We start from the raw sequence: 15,000 nt of genomic DNA, 5'->3' as shown, positions 1-15,000 counted from the left end.
CCCCCCAGTGTTATATGCTCAGTTGCATTGGTATTTTCAAACTAATTACTAGTATGGCTGGGGCAGACTGAGGAGCCACTGGCAGTGGCACCAGGATTTATCCCTACTGGGTTCTCTTTGGATGGGTACCTTGCTCAGCCTAGATGTAGTAGGGAGGGCCTTGGACCCTTTCTGAGGAGTGGATGGGGGTGTGTGTGGATGGAAAGGTGGAGGGAATGGGAGGAGGGGACGGAGTGGGAACTGAGATTGGTATGTAAAATGAAAACAGATAATTCATTTTCTTTTTTTAAAAAATAAAATTAAAAAAGCAAAAACTAATTTATTTTTAACTTTAATTTGTGTGTGTGTGTGTGTGTGTGTTATGTTCATGTGAGTTCAGGTGTCTACAGAGGCTAGAGGTGTTAGATTCCCCTTGAGCTGGGGTTACAGGTGATAATGAACTGTGGGTACTGGGAATTGAACTCAGATCATTCAGAGAAACAGTGCTCTTAATGAGAACCATTTCTTCAGCCCTTTCTTAGGCCCTTTGTTGAGAGAGGGTCTGGCTATGTAACACAGATGGGCCTTAAATTCAAGATTCTCCTGCTTCAGCCTCCTGCTGTTGCCAGTTTAATTTGGGGATGGAGTGGGAGAATTTATTCCTCACAGTATTTTTTAAATGTTTATTTTGTTTTATGTGTGCGTGTTTGTTTGTATGTTTGTCTGTGCATCACAAGTGTGTATCGTGCCCAGAGAGGCCAGAAAAGGGTGTCAGATCCCGTGGAACTTGAGTTATAGACAGCTGTGAGCTGCCATGAGGGTGCTGAGAATTGACCCCTGGTCCTTTGGAAGAGCAGCAATGCTTTTAAACCCTAAGCCAGCTCTCTAGCCCCCAGTGGTTTGTTTGTTTGTTTATTGTTTTTGAATTTTATAGCTCGGACCTGGAATTTAGAGTGTTGACCAAGATGGCCTTGAGCTCAAAGAGCTCTACCTGCTTTTGCCTCCTGAGTGCCCAACCTGGCTTATTTTCTTTTTTTCTTTCTTTTCTTTCTTTTTTTTGAGACAGAATTTTTCTCTTTAACAGTTCTGGTTATCCTGGAACTCACTTTGTAGACCAGGATGGACTCAAACTCAGAAATCCTCGTGCTTCTGTCTCCCGAATGTTGGGATTAAAGGTGTGCACTGCACCACCACCTCCCAACTTATTTTCTCTTGATACTAAATCATTTTTATTTCTTCATTGTTAGGAAATTAAAAGATTTTTGAGGAAATGATAAGTTGAGGCAGAGAGATATTTTGAAAGTTTCATCCGTTGGTTATAGGTTTGGAGTGTGTTCATTTCCTTCAGTTTTTGTTTTGTTTTTGTTTTTCGAGACAGGGTTTCTCTGTAGCTTTGGAGCCTGTCCTAGAACCAGCTCTTGTTGACCAGGCTGGCCTCGGATTCACAAAGATCTGTCTGCCTTTGCTTCCCGAATGCTGGGATTAAAGGCGTGTGCTACCACCGCCCGGCTCCTTCATAAATTTTAATGTACAGATGTGTCTAGAATTGTTCCAAGGAATCTTTAAAATATTTATTATTTTAAAATTATGTGTGCCTCTGTGGGATTGAGGACATGAGTGCAGATGCCTATGGGAGCCTTAAGAGGGCATTGGATCTTCTGGAGCTGGAGTTACAGATGGTTGTGAGCTGCCAACATGGATGTTGGGCCAGGTTTGAGTCTTCTGCAAGAACAGCAGCAAGAGCTCTTAACTACTGAGCCAGCTTTTCAGCTCCCAAGGAGTCTTTTAAAAATTTTGAGAGAGAAGCTGGAGAGATGGCTCAGCAATTAAGAGCACTAACTGTTCTTCCAGAGGACAAGGTTTGATTCCCATCCCCTTTGTGATGTCTCACAACTGTAACTCTACTCCCAGGGGAATCCAATGCTCTCTTCTGGTTTCATGGGTGCACAGGTATGCATTCAGGCAAAATACCCATACACATTAAAAAAAAAAGAAGTTGCGATAATCTGTAAAAAGGAATGGATGTGCTGGTGTATAATTACACAGAGGAGTTGCAGATTTTTCCAAGTAATGTGAGAGGCTGTCTAAAAGGCTCACACTCGGTCAGTTCTTACTTTGAAACCGGGAACTCTTTTGAAGTAGAGTAGTATTATATAGGTAACACTGTTAGGTAGCAAACTCAGGAAATCTAAGGAGGTAGAAGGGCAACTTATATTTCTGATCAATAAAGCCATTACTGCTTCTATAACAAAGAAAAATGACAGTATCATTTGGTTAGTTCATACTAACGGTTTGCTTTCTCTATAATTTAAAAAAAGTAAGAAATATGTCAGGTTGCATATTGTATATAATCCCAGCATTGGAAAGAAGGAGGGTTGATGTTTTTTCTCTTTTTTTCTTTCTTTCTTTTCGTTTTCTTTTTTTTTTTTTTCAAGATAGGGTTTCTTGGTGTAGCCCTGGTTGTCCTGGAACTCACTATGTAGACCAGGCTAGCCTCGAACTTGAGGTTTGTCTGCCTTTGCCTCCTGAGTGCTGGGACTAAAGGTGTGCACCACTACTGTCTGGCTAGGGTTGATATTTCAAGGCCAACCTGGGCTAGGTAGCCTGGCCCTGTCTTAACAGAGCAAGAGCTGAGGGTGTAGCTCAGTAGTAGAGCACTGACCCTGAACTTATTCTCCAGCCCCTGGGTTGTGGGCACAGCATGGTGACAACACTAGACATGTACATGCCAAGTAGAAGAGACAGTAACACAAGTAAGTCTTAAACCTAGATGTCAGTATGGATAATAGTGTTTCTGCCAAGTGTTGACTTAGCTGTGTTACCTCACTCTTCCTCCTGCTTTCAAGCCAAGGAGAAACTCCTTACAACAGGTAATATTATAGCACAACTGTAACTTTAGGGCAGTGCCCAGTTATTCCCATGAATAGGAATTGCTTTGTCTTGGCTAGCATTTACTAGTAACTCGACTAACATGAACTAATCATAGTGTGTAGTTTAGCAGTTTTATAATTACATGGGATTTTATTTTACTCAGCCTATATTTATTACCACCACTGGGGAAAAGTTCTTGGGAGTGAAGGTTAAAAAAAAAGAATGACAACCCAGTTTTCATGTATGACTTAATAGAAATTTGTATTATATCTTCACTATATTTGCAGATTGTTAGCTATATAAACAGAAGTTCATAATTTTAATGTATATTCTCTCACTTAATGGCTAAGAAGAAGGAAGGACCAAGTTAGAAAATCATTGGGACTATGACTGCTTGAAGACCACTAATTTAAAGTAAATCCTTTATCACTTAGAAAAGTGAAGGTTTCTTGAATTAGAAGAGATCTGCAAATTGCTAATGATGTGTAAGGCATAGTCTGTATTCTCCTTTCTTTCACATGTCCGCAAGTAGTATGATACTAACAATACATAATAATTACCTCAAGTCCAAATTGATATAATTTAAATCAGTATTACAATAGAGCTGTAATTTAAAACCTGAGGACCTGTTTTGTTTGTTTAAGTTGACATACATTCATTGTGCATAGTACTGGGTTTTACTGATTCTTTTTTTAAAACAATATTTATTTATTTATTTATTATGTATACAATATTCTGTCTGTGTATATGCTTGCAGGCCAGAAGAGGGCACCAGACCTCTTTACAGATGGTTGTGAGCCACCATGTGGTTGCTGGGAATTGAACTCAGGACCTTTGGAAGAACAGGCAATGCTCTTAACCACTGAGCCATCTCTCCAGCCCTTGCTTTTCTTTTTTTTAAATTGATATTTATTGAGCTCTACATTTTTCTCTGCTCCCCTCCCTGCCTCTCCCTTCCCCCTTTCAACCCTTCCCCAAGGGTTGCTCTCAATTTACTCAGGAGATCTTGTCTTTTTCTACTTTCTACTTCCCATGTAGATTATATCTATGTAAGTCACTCTTAGTGTCCATATTGTTGTCTAAGTTCTCTGGGATTGTGGTTTGTAGGCTGGCTTTCTTTGCTTTATGTTTAAAGCCACCTATGAGTGAGTACATGTGATAACTGCCTTTCTGTGTCTGGGTTACCTCACTCAAAATGTTTTCTAGCTCCATCCATTTTACTGCAAAGTTCAAGATGTCGGTTTTTTTTCTGCTGTGTAGTACTCCATTGTGTAAATGTACCACATTTTCCTTATTCATTCTTTGATCGAGGGGCATTTAGGTTGTTTCCAGGTTCTTGCTATGACAAACAAAGCTGCTATGAACATAGTTGAGCATATGTCCTTGTGGCATGATTGAGCATCCTTTAGATATATACCCAGAAGTGGTATTACTGGGTCTTGAGGAAGGTTGTTTCCTAATTTTCTGAGAAATCGCCACACTGACATCCAAAGGGGTTGTACCAGTTTGCATTCCCACTAGCAATGCAGAAGTGTTCCCTTTTCCCCACAACCTGTCCAGCGTAAGTTATCATCACTGTTTTGTATCTTGGCCATTCTTACAGTTGTAAGATGGAATCTCAGAGTTGTTTTGACTTGCATTTCTCTGATGCCTAAGGATGTTGAGCATTTCCTTAAGTGTCTTCCGGTCATTTTAGATTCCTCTGTTCAGGTCTGTACTCCATTTTTTTTATTGGATTATGTGATCTTTTGGTGTTCAATTTCTTGAGTCCTTTGTATATTTTGGAGATCAGACCTCTGCCTGATGTGGGGTTAGTGAAGATCTTTTCCCATTCTGTAGGATGTCGTTTGGTCTTGTTAACCATGTCCTTTGCTTTACAGAAGCTTTTCGGTTTCAGGAGGTCCCATTTATTATTTCTGTCAGTGTCTGTGCTGCTGGTGTTATATTTAGGAAATGGTTCCCTGTGTCAATGTGTTCAAGTGTACTTCCCACTTTTTCTTCTATGAGTTTCAGTGTGGCTGGCTTTATGTTGAGGTCTTTGATCCATCTGGACTTGAGTTTTATGCATGGTGATAGATATGGGTCTATTTTCATTCTTCTACATGTTGATATCCAGCTATGCCAGCTCCACTTGTTAAATATTTTTCCATTTGATACTTTTTGCTTCCTTGTCAAAAATCCAGGTGTTCGAAGATGTGTGGATTGATAACTAGGTCTTCTATTTGGTTCTTATGGCAATACCAGGCTGTTTTCAGTACTGTAGCTCTGTAGTAGAGTTTGAAGTCAGGGATTGTGATGCCTCCAGAAGTTCTTTTATTATACAGGATTGTTTAGGCTATCCTGGGTTTTTTGATTTTCTATATGAAGTTGAGTACCGTTCTTTCGAGGTCTTTGAAGAATTTTGCTGGGATTTTGATGGGCATTGTGTTGAATCTGTTCATTACTTTTTATAATCAAGTATAACCAGTTGTTGCTTAGATAATGCCTCTTTTCTGTCACTTAATGACATTTGGGTTATTTCCCCTTTTGTTTATTTGGAATAATGCTGATATGGACATCCTAATGTTTTTTTTTTTTTTTCTTTTTCGAGACAGGGTTTCTCTGTGGTTTTGGAGCCTGTCCTGGAACTAGCTCTTGTAGACCAGGCTGATCTCGAATTCACAGAGATCCGCCTGCCTCTGCCTCCCGAGTGCTGGGATTAAAGGAGTGCGCCACCACCGCCCGGCCATCCTAATGTTCTAAGGTTATTAAAACCACTTGTGCTGGTTCCATGACTTAGCACTTCAGATAACTTGTTTTTGCAGAGGACCTGGGTTCAGTTTCCAGCACCCATAATGGTTACCTCACAATCACCTGTAAGCTCAACACCAGGGGATCTAATGCCTCTGGCCTCCACAGACACCTGTACTCACATGCATGCACCTTGCCTTCTAGATAGAAAATAAAAAATTTTTAAAGATCCCTTGGAAGTACCATAATTTTAGCTGATTAAAACATTGTTCTGAATCGGCTTTTGGAAGGTAAAAGAATAATTTTATTAAGTTTATGTTGTTTATTGATTTTTTTTTTTTTTTTTTGGTTTTTCGAGACAGGGTTTCTCTGTGGCTTTGGAGCCTGTCCTGGAACTAGCTCTGTAGACCAGGCTGGTCTCGAACTCACAGAGATCCGCCTGCTGATTTTTTTATTTTAATTGAAGTTTCCAGATTTCTTGAACCTCTATTCTGGGAGTAGGACTACCTACCTATCCTTACTGCCACAGAGGTACTGGAGATGTACAGCTCTCCCAGGAACTCTAAACTTAAGTAACAGTAACTTTAGTAATGTTTCATTTTTAATGATCAGCATGCCTTTTAAAAAAATCATAATAGGTTCAGTTAACTGTAATTTTAAAAACGTTGACAAAATATATGTAGAATAAAATTTGCTGGGTGTGGTAGTGCAAACCTGTAATTTCCAGAACTTGGGAGGTAGAGGCAGGCAGCTAGACCAGTCTCCTACTTTGCAAGTTCCAGACCAGCCAGAATTACATAGTGACACCCTGACTTTTTTGATAGAAAGGATTTCTCTGTGTAACATTGCTAGGCTAGGCTGGCTTTGGACTCACAGAGATCCACCTGCCTCTGTCTCCTGAATGCGGAGATTAAAGGCCCGTGCCACCACTGCCTTGCAACCTTGTCTTTCAAAGAAGTAGTTAGGGCTATAGAGATGGCTCAGCAGTTAAGAACAATGGCTGATCTTTTAGAGGACCTGGGTTTGATTAAGCACCCACACTGGGTGACTTAAAACCACCTGTAACTCCAGGTCCGGGGATCTGATAACCTCTTGTGCCCTCTGCAGGTACCAGGCATGCGCACATGTTGTACAGACATACATGTAAATAAGTAAATTAAAGATACATGAAATAAAAAGTTAATCACTTTTAAAGGATTGTTATTATTATTATTATTATTATTGTTGACAGGTTTTCTCCTTTTTTTTGGTTTTTTCGAGACAGGGTTTCTCTGGCTTTGGAGCCTGTCCTGGCACTAGCTCTGTAGACCAGGCTGGTCTCGAACTCACAGAGATCCGCCTGCCTCTGCCTCCCGAGTGCTGGGATTAAAGGCGTGAGCCACCATCGCCCGGCAGGTTTTCTCTTTGAGACAGGGTTTCTCTGTAGCTTTGGAACTGTTCTGGAACTAGCTCTTGTAGACTAGGCTGGCCTTGAACTCAAGAGATCCACCTGCCTCTGCCTCCCAAATACTGGGATTAAAGTTATGCACCACCACTGCCCAGCTAAAATGTTTATTATTTTATGAGACTGTATGTGTTTGTCTTTGCACCACATGAATACAAGCACTCTTAGGCCAGAAGAGAATTTTTGGTCCCCCGAGAATTGTAGTTACAAGTGGTTCAATCATGTTCGGCTCATGTTCCACTGAAAGTTCCAGGCTAGTCTAGAGTCTGAGTCAAAAAACAAACCAATATTAGATTATTTTGACTTCTCTGGGTCACTAACAAGTGACAGGATAAAAGACCATTGTCCCACAGCATTTATTCCTTGATACACATGCATATATATGTGCCATGGGACACATGTGATGATCATAGGACAACTTGGTGCTGGTTCTTACCTTCCAACATGTGAGTCCAGTAGATCAATCTCAGGGTAGGCTTGGTGGCAAGTGTTTTTTCCCACTGAGCCATCTCACTGGCCCACACTATTTTTAAAATTTTTATTTTTGATTATTGTGTGTTTATGGTGTATAAGTGTGCACTTGTGTTTGCTATGGCTCAAATGTGGAGGTCAGAGGACAACTTATGAGTCAGTTGTCACCTTCCACTGGATTCTGAATATTAAACTCAAGCTTACATGACAAATGATTTTTACCCACTGAGCCACTTCACTGGCTCTGGTTCACGATTTATATTTATTTCTTTTATGTAAAATCAAGGAATAACAATGTTATAAGCACTATATAAGTAGTATAACAGAACTACTAGGAGAGTTGCACATAATTCTAGACTTTCTGTACTGTCTGTAAAAGAAAGGTAGCAGTGCTCCTTTAGTTTGCTGTCTGGTCTCTCCATGGCTTTGAGCTGGAAAGAGGTTAGGAAGTATTAAAGCCATACAAGCAAACATCTTCTAGCCAGTTGAGGCTTTCTCCCTTTCATGCCCCTGTTGGGCTCTTTGAGTTGTAGTCAGTGCCATGCCCCATATCCCCTAAAGTCATCTTGTAAACCAGAGTGTGTCCTGTGTTTTGTGAAGTTTTGCCCTGTTGGATTATGTCATTCATATTCAGCCACCAGGAAGCTCTCAGAGTGCAGCACAGGCTTTACTGCTTCTTCTGTAAGAAAGATAGTAAGGTTAAAGGGCTGCAACCTGAAGTTCCCAGAAAACCAAAGCAAAACAAAAAGCGTACCTGTGTGAAAGATTCTAAAAGACTGACTTAGAACTTCTTTAATTGTGGAGAGTTAGAATGTGGCAGATCCTGAGTGAATTATCTTGGGCTACCTTTGGTCCCCTTAATAGCCATTCATTGCCCACACGTGTATTTGGCCAGTTTTGGTATCAGGTAAAACCTCTGAACTGTCCTCTGAATAGATCACTAGACTCCACCATCCCCAAATTAAGTGTAGCTTGGGTGACATCTGGAGCCTGTAGCAGAGCACCCCCTCTTTGTATCCCCCTGCCATGTCCCCGCCGCTGTGCTTGGTAAGTGCTATGACAAATGTCTTCTTTCTCCTGCAGCCACCTCCATGGTGAGGCATGTCATTTTGGACTGCTGCCACTCATTTTTGGCTCAGAATTCTTTTTCATTCCTTTTGAGGAGAGCTGTGTTTGCGTCAGCAGGGCCATAGGTGCACGGAAACTTGTTATATGGGTTATTTGCTCTTTCTCTTTTTCCTTAGAAGAAAAGAAAAAAAAACCCTGTTGTGTAGGTAAGCATTGCTAGTGGTAGTTTGATGTTTCCAGATTCAGGTTGTTAGGGTTTCTGTGTTGGACACACATGTGTCATCCGGGAATTCCCCTCCTCTGGCCTACTGGGGATTTCCTTTGCTTTCTTTCCTGTATTGGATGTCCTGTTTGTTTTCTCTCTTGACTTCTGTGAATAATGAGGTCCTTCAGAAAGGGACCATGGACAATAAAAGTAAAATTTAAGTAATCATGAATGTTAGAGAAACCTTTCTCAGCTGCTGCTGGTGGTAGCCTTTAATCCCAGCACTCAGGAGGTAGAAGCAGGTAGATCTCTGAGTTTGAGCTTTACTGAACTTTGTGTTAGGATGGGGAAGCTATATGTTCTGTGAGTCTGGTTACTGAGCTGGGGAAGAGACTGCTGGTTTTTGCAGTATTCATTGGGTTAATGTCCCCTTCAGAATGGCCTTGATTGCCCAGTGTCTGGTTTGTCCAGTCTAGAGACCTGCTGCTAGTGTACCATCACCAAGAGTCTAGGCCTAAGTCCTGGGCCTGCTGAATTAGGGCCTGATCTGTCTTTGTAGTCTGTGCTGGTGTAGAATCAGGGCTCTCTCTATACATGCCTCCTCCTATGGCCTGTGTTTTGAGACAGGGTCTTATTATGTTAGCTCAGGCTTTGTCTCTGGAATGCTGAGCATAGATAGGCCTGTCTGTACTACCACCTGACCTCATGGTTTTTTTTTCTTTTTCTGGCATTCATTCATTCATTCATTCATTCATTTATTCACTCATTCATTTTAGCTGATTTTTGTATCACAGATATCCTTAAATTCCCTGTGTAGCTGAGGATGCTTTGATCCTCCTGCCTTACCTTCCAAGAATGGAATTACAGGCCTGTACCACCATGCTCTGCTCTGGACAAGGCTTCTTATAATGGGTTCAGGGATTCTTTGGGATTTAGGTTTTTGAAAGAGTTTGTTCTTTCTTTGATTTTTTTTTTTTAAAAATGTATACAGTGTTTGCCTGCACATATATCTATACCACATTTGTGCTTGGATCCCCTGGAATCAGAATTGCATGTGGTTATGAACTGCCGTATGGGTGGGTGGATGGGAACAGAATCTGGGTCCTCTGCAAAGAGCCACAAATACTCTTCACTGAGGTTTCTAGTTCTGTTTTAAAAAGACTTGTATAAATATGAAGTAGTGCCGGGCGGTGGTGGCGCACGCCTTTAATCCCAGCACTCGGGAGGCAGAGGCAGGCGGATCTCTGTGAGTTTGAGGCCAGCCTGGTCTACAAGAGCTAGTTCCAGGACAGGCTCCAAAGCCACAGAGAAACCCTGCCTCGAAAAACCAAATAAAAAAATAAATAAATAAATAAATAAATAAATAAATAGTCTCAAATTTGATACTAGAAAATAGGCCTGGGATTCTTAGGAAGATTAAGGGCTGGGATGTGGCCTGATGGTAGAGTGCTTTCTTAATGCATTGGAAGCCCTGGATCCAGAGTGTGCTGAGTGGGTGGAAGGAAAGAAAAGTTACACCCACGAGTGTTGGTTATCTTCATCAGTCTATGTCTTTATCCTCTGTAAACTTGAGAAGCATTTGCTACTGAGAAGATGAAGTAGCACATTCTTCATTTTTTGTATTAACCCCCCCCCCCCAGATGACAAGAAGTAGATGTCTAGTGACTAGTCAGTGAAACAATCTGAAAACTTTGCATAAAAATCACTGAGAGCCCAGGTTTAAGATGTAAGGCAGAGTCTTTATAGCTTTTCGTTTACCCAGTGTTTAGTGAGATTTATACATGAGATCACTCTGTTCCTCCATCTCACTTGTCCTCTCTTTTCCAGGCTTTGTTTTTCTGTTCCAGGCTTTTTTCTTTTGCACCCTTTGTCCAGCTTTAGCCTGGGGTGATTGCCCACGTGGTAGTTGTGCCATTAGTCTTTCCTGCTGCATCTGTACAGGGTAGATGGTATGTTTCTTCTTGCAAACCCTAGGCTACTTTGCCATCTAGTGTCCTGTACAACCTGAACTTTTTCCTCTTTCAGGGCAGGTACATATTTAATTGGAAAAGGGGGAAGACATAATGTTCTTTGAAGTGTGAGAAGATAAGGTCAGAAGTCACAAGAGAATTCAACTTCAGTAATGGCCGAAAAGGGAAGATTCGTAGATATTTTTATTGTCCTAGTAATCTGTGCTTCAGATGGCAGCAGACTAAAGTACCTCACAGCATGGGAATTGAACTGGGGTCCTGTACAAGAGCCATCTCTCCTACCAAATATTTGTTTTTGTAAATGGAATTTGTATGTGATTATAGTTCTGTGTTATATTTTATAACATTTTTCTTAATAAATTTTAATACTTAATATGTTAATGGATTTAGAATCATTACTGTTTAATTAGATTTTCTTTTTTTTTTTTTTTTTTTTTTTTTTTTGAGACGGGGTTTCTGCAGAGCCCTGGCTGTCCTGGAACTCCTAAGTAGATCAGGCTGGTCTAGAGCTGCCTGCCTCTGCCTTCCTGTGCTTGGATTAAAGGCAAATACTACCATGCCTGGCTTTATTAGTTTTCAGTTTATTTAGCATCAGTTGACAGTTGACTTTGGTTGATTCAAAATGATCAAGGAATTGTACTTAACTGTGATGTGATTGGTGAGTAAACCCCTTTCACTTTAAAATCAAATCACAATTAAGGTCGTATGTTAACAGTTATTGTGAGAAGAATGACAGTTCAATATAACATAGCAATGGAATGCCTGAGAGCTCGTAGGCTTACACAAAGCTTTGGGTTGAGTGCCTTTGTGGTGCAGGCACTGCTCCAATAGTAGGGTATGCTAGTGAGCTCTGCTCACAGAGCAGACGCTTGTACACAGTCTGTACTGTAAGCATCGCCCCAAGAGTTTTCAGGTTTGTTTGCTGGGGAAAGGAAACAGGCAATTTTGGCTGGAGTGACAGGTAAAATTCTTTAGAAGGCAGCCTTGGTTGGAGACAGGTAGTAAAAAAGGCCATCTTGTCTGTTTCTGGGGTTTCAATCTTCTCAGTGAAGGGAATAAGTTCTGAGGTATGAGTAGTGTAGGCGTGTTCTGGTGAGTTTTTTTTGTTTTGTTTTTAAGACAAGGTTTCACTATGTAGCCCTGGCTGTCCAGGAATAGGTATGTAGACCGTGCTGGCCTCACACAGAGATCTGCCGGCATCTACTTCCTAAGTGCTGGGATTACTGTCATGTTCTGAAGCCTGCTTAATAAGTTTAGAGAATATCTTTTCTTTTCTTTTCTTTTCTTTTCTTTTCTTTTCTTTTCTTTTCTTTTCTTTTTCCTTCCTTCCTTCCTTCCTTCCTTCCTTCCTTCCTTCCTTCCTTCCTTCCTTCCTTCCTTCCTTGTTTTTTGTTTTTTTGAGACAGTTTTTCTGTTATAGCTTTGGAGCCTGTCTGGCACTTGCTCTGTAGACCAGGCTGGCCTTGAACTCACATGGATCCGCCTGTCCCTGCCTCCTGAGTGCTGGGATTAAAGGCAAGTGCCATCACTACTTGGTGGGAATATCATTTCTATTTAGTAACTGTGAGGGTTAAGGCAAATAATAGGAATGGTGTGGGTGTGTGTGCGTGCACGTGTGCGGGTGTGTGCATGCATGTGTGTGTTCATGCATGCTTTGTATACTGCCTCACAATAGAGGCTCCTGGTGAGTACTAGCTGTTGCTAGATAGACAAAACAAGTTTCTGACTTAAGGCTTGAAGGGAGATTTCTCTGTTAACCTTATAGTTTTCTGGAGAAGAACCATTTACTTGCTGACTGTAAGCCAGTGTGTGGGCATTAGTCTTATGCCTGATTAAACTAAAAGCTAAAAACCATTGGATTGTGTTGGGGTTAAATGACTGGTTTTCAGCTTTGGTTCTGCACCCAAACTGAACCCTGATGTTATAGTGGAAAATTTATGGACTTTGTAAATAGATATGGAATCTGGTCATTTTACCCATACCCTAGGAGTTTTTTTGGGGGGGGCATCTGAATGATTTTTCTGATTTAAAGAGAAGCAAGAAACGATTATAAACCTAAAAATTTTAGACAAATTGAGTGAGATAGTTTATGCATAAAAATAAATATAGATGATATCTATAATGTATCTTGGGAATTAAGTTTGCTGCTCCTCTATTGGAGGCAGGATCCCCCACCCTAGTACATAATTCTCATAGTCTAAAATATATTGGTCATAGGCAGAAGTGATAACTCAGCATACTCACATATTGTAATAAAAGGAGAGAAATACAGATGAAAAAGTTGGGACTAGAAGCCAGACGATCCTGGCTTATGTTCTAGGTTGGCTTTGGTTTTTGGCTTTTTCTCTAATTTTATGGAAATATACCACTGTGAACATTTTTTCCTGATTAACTTGCTCACAGATAATGAAAATCCATACACCATAGTTTTTACAACTTTTATTTATGTTGCATTCCTGAGTTAAGTACTTTCTTCTAGAATTATAATTACTTGTCTTTCAGGTTTAAGTATTTTTTAAACTGCATCAATGGAGCACATACAGGGAGCTTGGAAGACCATCAGCAATGGTTTTGGACTCAAAGATGCGGTGTTTGATGGCTCCAGCTGCATCTCCCCTACAATTGTTCAGCAGTTTGGCTATCAGCGCCGGGCCTCAGATGATGGCAAACTCACGGATTCTTCTAAGACAAGCAACACTATCCGAGTTTTCTTGCCGAATAAGCAGAGGACAGTGGTATGTGACCCTAGAAAATGTAGTTCTTCCCCCTGTGGAAAGTGGGCTGTGTTGTCTGTCCAGTTTATAGATGGGAATCTCCTTGTCACTTGGGGTCTCTTATTTAATTTTTCTCCCAAGTGCAGATTTATTTTATTAAATCACTGTTCTTCTCACACTCCCTACTCTGACCTAACATTGCCCACAAAGGCTTGTTTTCTGCACCCTTATTTTAGGGAGAGGAAGAGGCGATATTTCCGATAGGAGGTCAGCCAGAGCTTTCTTGGTTTTCTTCTAATAGTCCCCTCTCAGGTTTTGCTAGTAAATTCCTTCATCATTATTTATTTTATGTCTGTGGGTGTTTGTACGTGAGTATATGTCAGTGTGCCATGTGTATGCAGTGCCAGAAGAGGGCGTTGGTACTGGCAGCACAACCTGGGTCCTTTGCAAGAGCAAGTGCTCTTGACCACTGCACCACCTCTCCAGCCCTTTCTCATACTTCTTTTGTGAACTGAAAGAGCCTTCATTTGTGATACTGGATCTTAGGTGCCCCCCCCCCCCACTTCAAACTGATGGCAAAACTCAAAAAACAACTAAAGTATTATTTTGTTTCCTCCCCTAAAAACAAAAAATTTCAATATGGCTATCAAAATAAAGCTGGGCCTGGCAATTCAGGACTGTTTCTTTGGTTCTTGGGAGGCTGAGGTAGGATGATCTTCAGTTTAAGGCTTATGTAGGTTACTGAGTGTTTTCAGAGCTATAGCATGGGCAACTTAGTGAGATTCAAAATAAAAAGTAAAAAGTTAAAAAAAAAAAAAAGAAAGGCTGCTAAGTAGCTTCCCTAAGAGTAGGGACAAAATGTTTGTGCTGGTTGCCTATGCTGGCTGGTGCTTCTCCATTCAGACTGGTTCTTGAACCCAAAACTCTTTCTCTACTTTCTTTTCTACTCTGCACTCCAGATTCATAGATCAGGTATTTCGGAATTTGTAGTGCCAGTATTACATCACAGACCTTCTAGCTTGTGCCACCTCCTCTGGACCAGAACTGTGAATCTGAAGTTTACTCTTGTCTAGAGTTTCCCGCCAGGACAGGGCCCTGTGGGCTAGGTGACATGGAGCCTCCTGCTTTCCTCAGCCTGTAAGCCATAGTTACAACTGTGGCCTTTGTTCTTCCTGATTGAAGGCACCCCTTTTCTCTCCCGTGTTGCACTATCTGTAGTACAGCATTCCAATTCTCCTAATCCCTTCCCTCTTTAGGGCTTATCGGGGCTGGCTGTAGCTGTGAGCTCATAACTAATAAAGTTCTTCTGAACATATCAGTCTGTCATGTTTCTCCCAACCTGCAGTAATTTCTAATTGCCAACAGCTTTTTCAGCTTTTTTTTTAAGAGAAAAAAGAAAATCTTCACTAGTTAGTATTGCTTTAACTAGAAACTTAGCACATTGGTTGTGTAGTTGGCCTTCCTTCCTTCCTTCCTTCCTTCCTTCCTTCCTTCCTTCCTTCCTTCCTTCCTTCCTTCCTTCCCTCCCTCCCTCCCTCCCTCCCTCCC

General features: G+C 41.0%; 1 protein-coding gene across 4 annotated transcripts in view; it reads left to right on the top strand.

The window, feature by feature from the left end:
• Nucleotides 1-15,000, top strand: part of Raf1 (Raf-1 proto-oncogene, serine/threonine kinase) — a 58,934-nt gene that overhangs the window by 21,948 nt on the left and 21,986 nt on the right. For 2 of the 4 annotated variants that reach the window (XM_026788053.1, XM_005365043.3), the window contains exon 2: nucleotides 13,241-13,473. In XM_026788053.1, the coding sequence (XP_026643854.1) occupies nucleotides 13,267-13,473 (207 nt within the window). In that variant the 5' untranslated portion in view covers nucleotides 13,241-13,266. Of the gene's footprint in view, nucleotides 1-13,240; nucleotides 13,474-15,000 lie in introns of those variants that run through there. The other 2 variants (XM_026788055.1, XM_026788054.1) reach the window with 1 other exon arrangement.

Source organism: Microtus ochrogaster, unplaced genomic scaffold (assembly GCF_000317375.1).
Source record: "Microtus ochrogaster isolate Prairie Vole_2 unplaced genomic scaffold, MicOch1.0 UNK1, whole genome shotgun sequence".
Classification (NCBI taxonomy): Eukaryota; Metazoa; Chordata; class Mammalia; order Rodentia; family Cricetidae; genus Microtus; species Microtus ochrogaster.
This window is presented reverse-complemented; position numbering and strand designations above follow the sequence as displayed.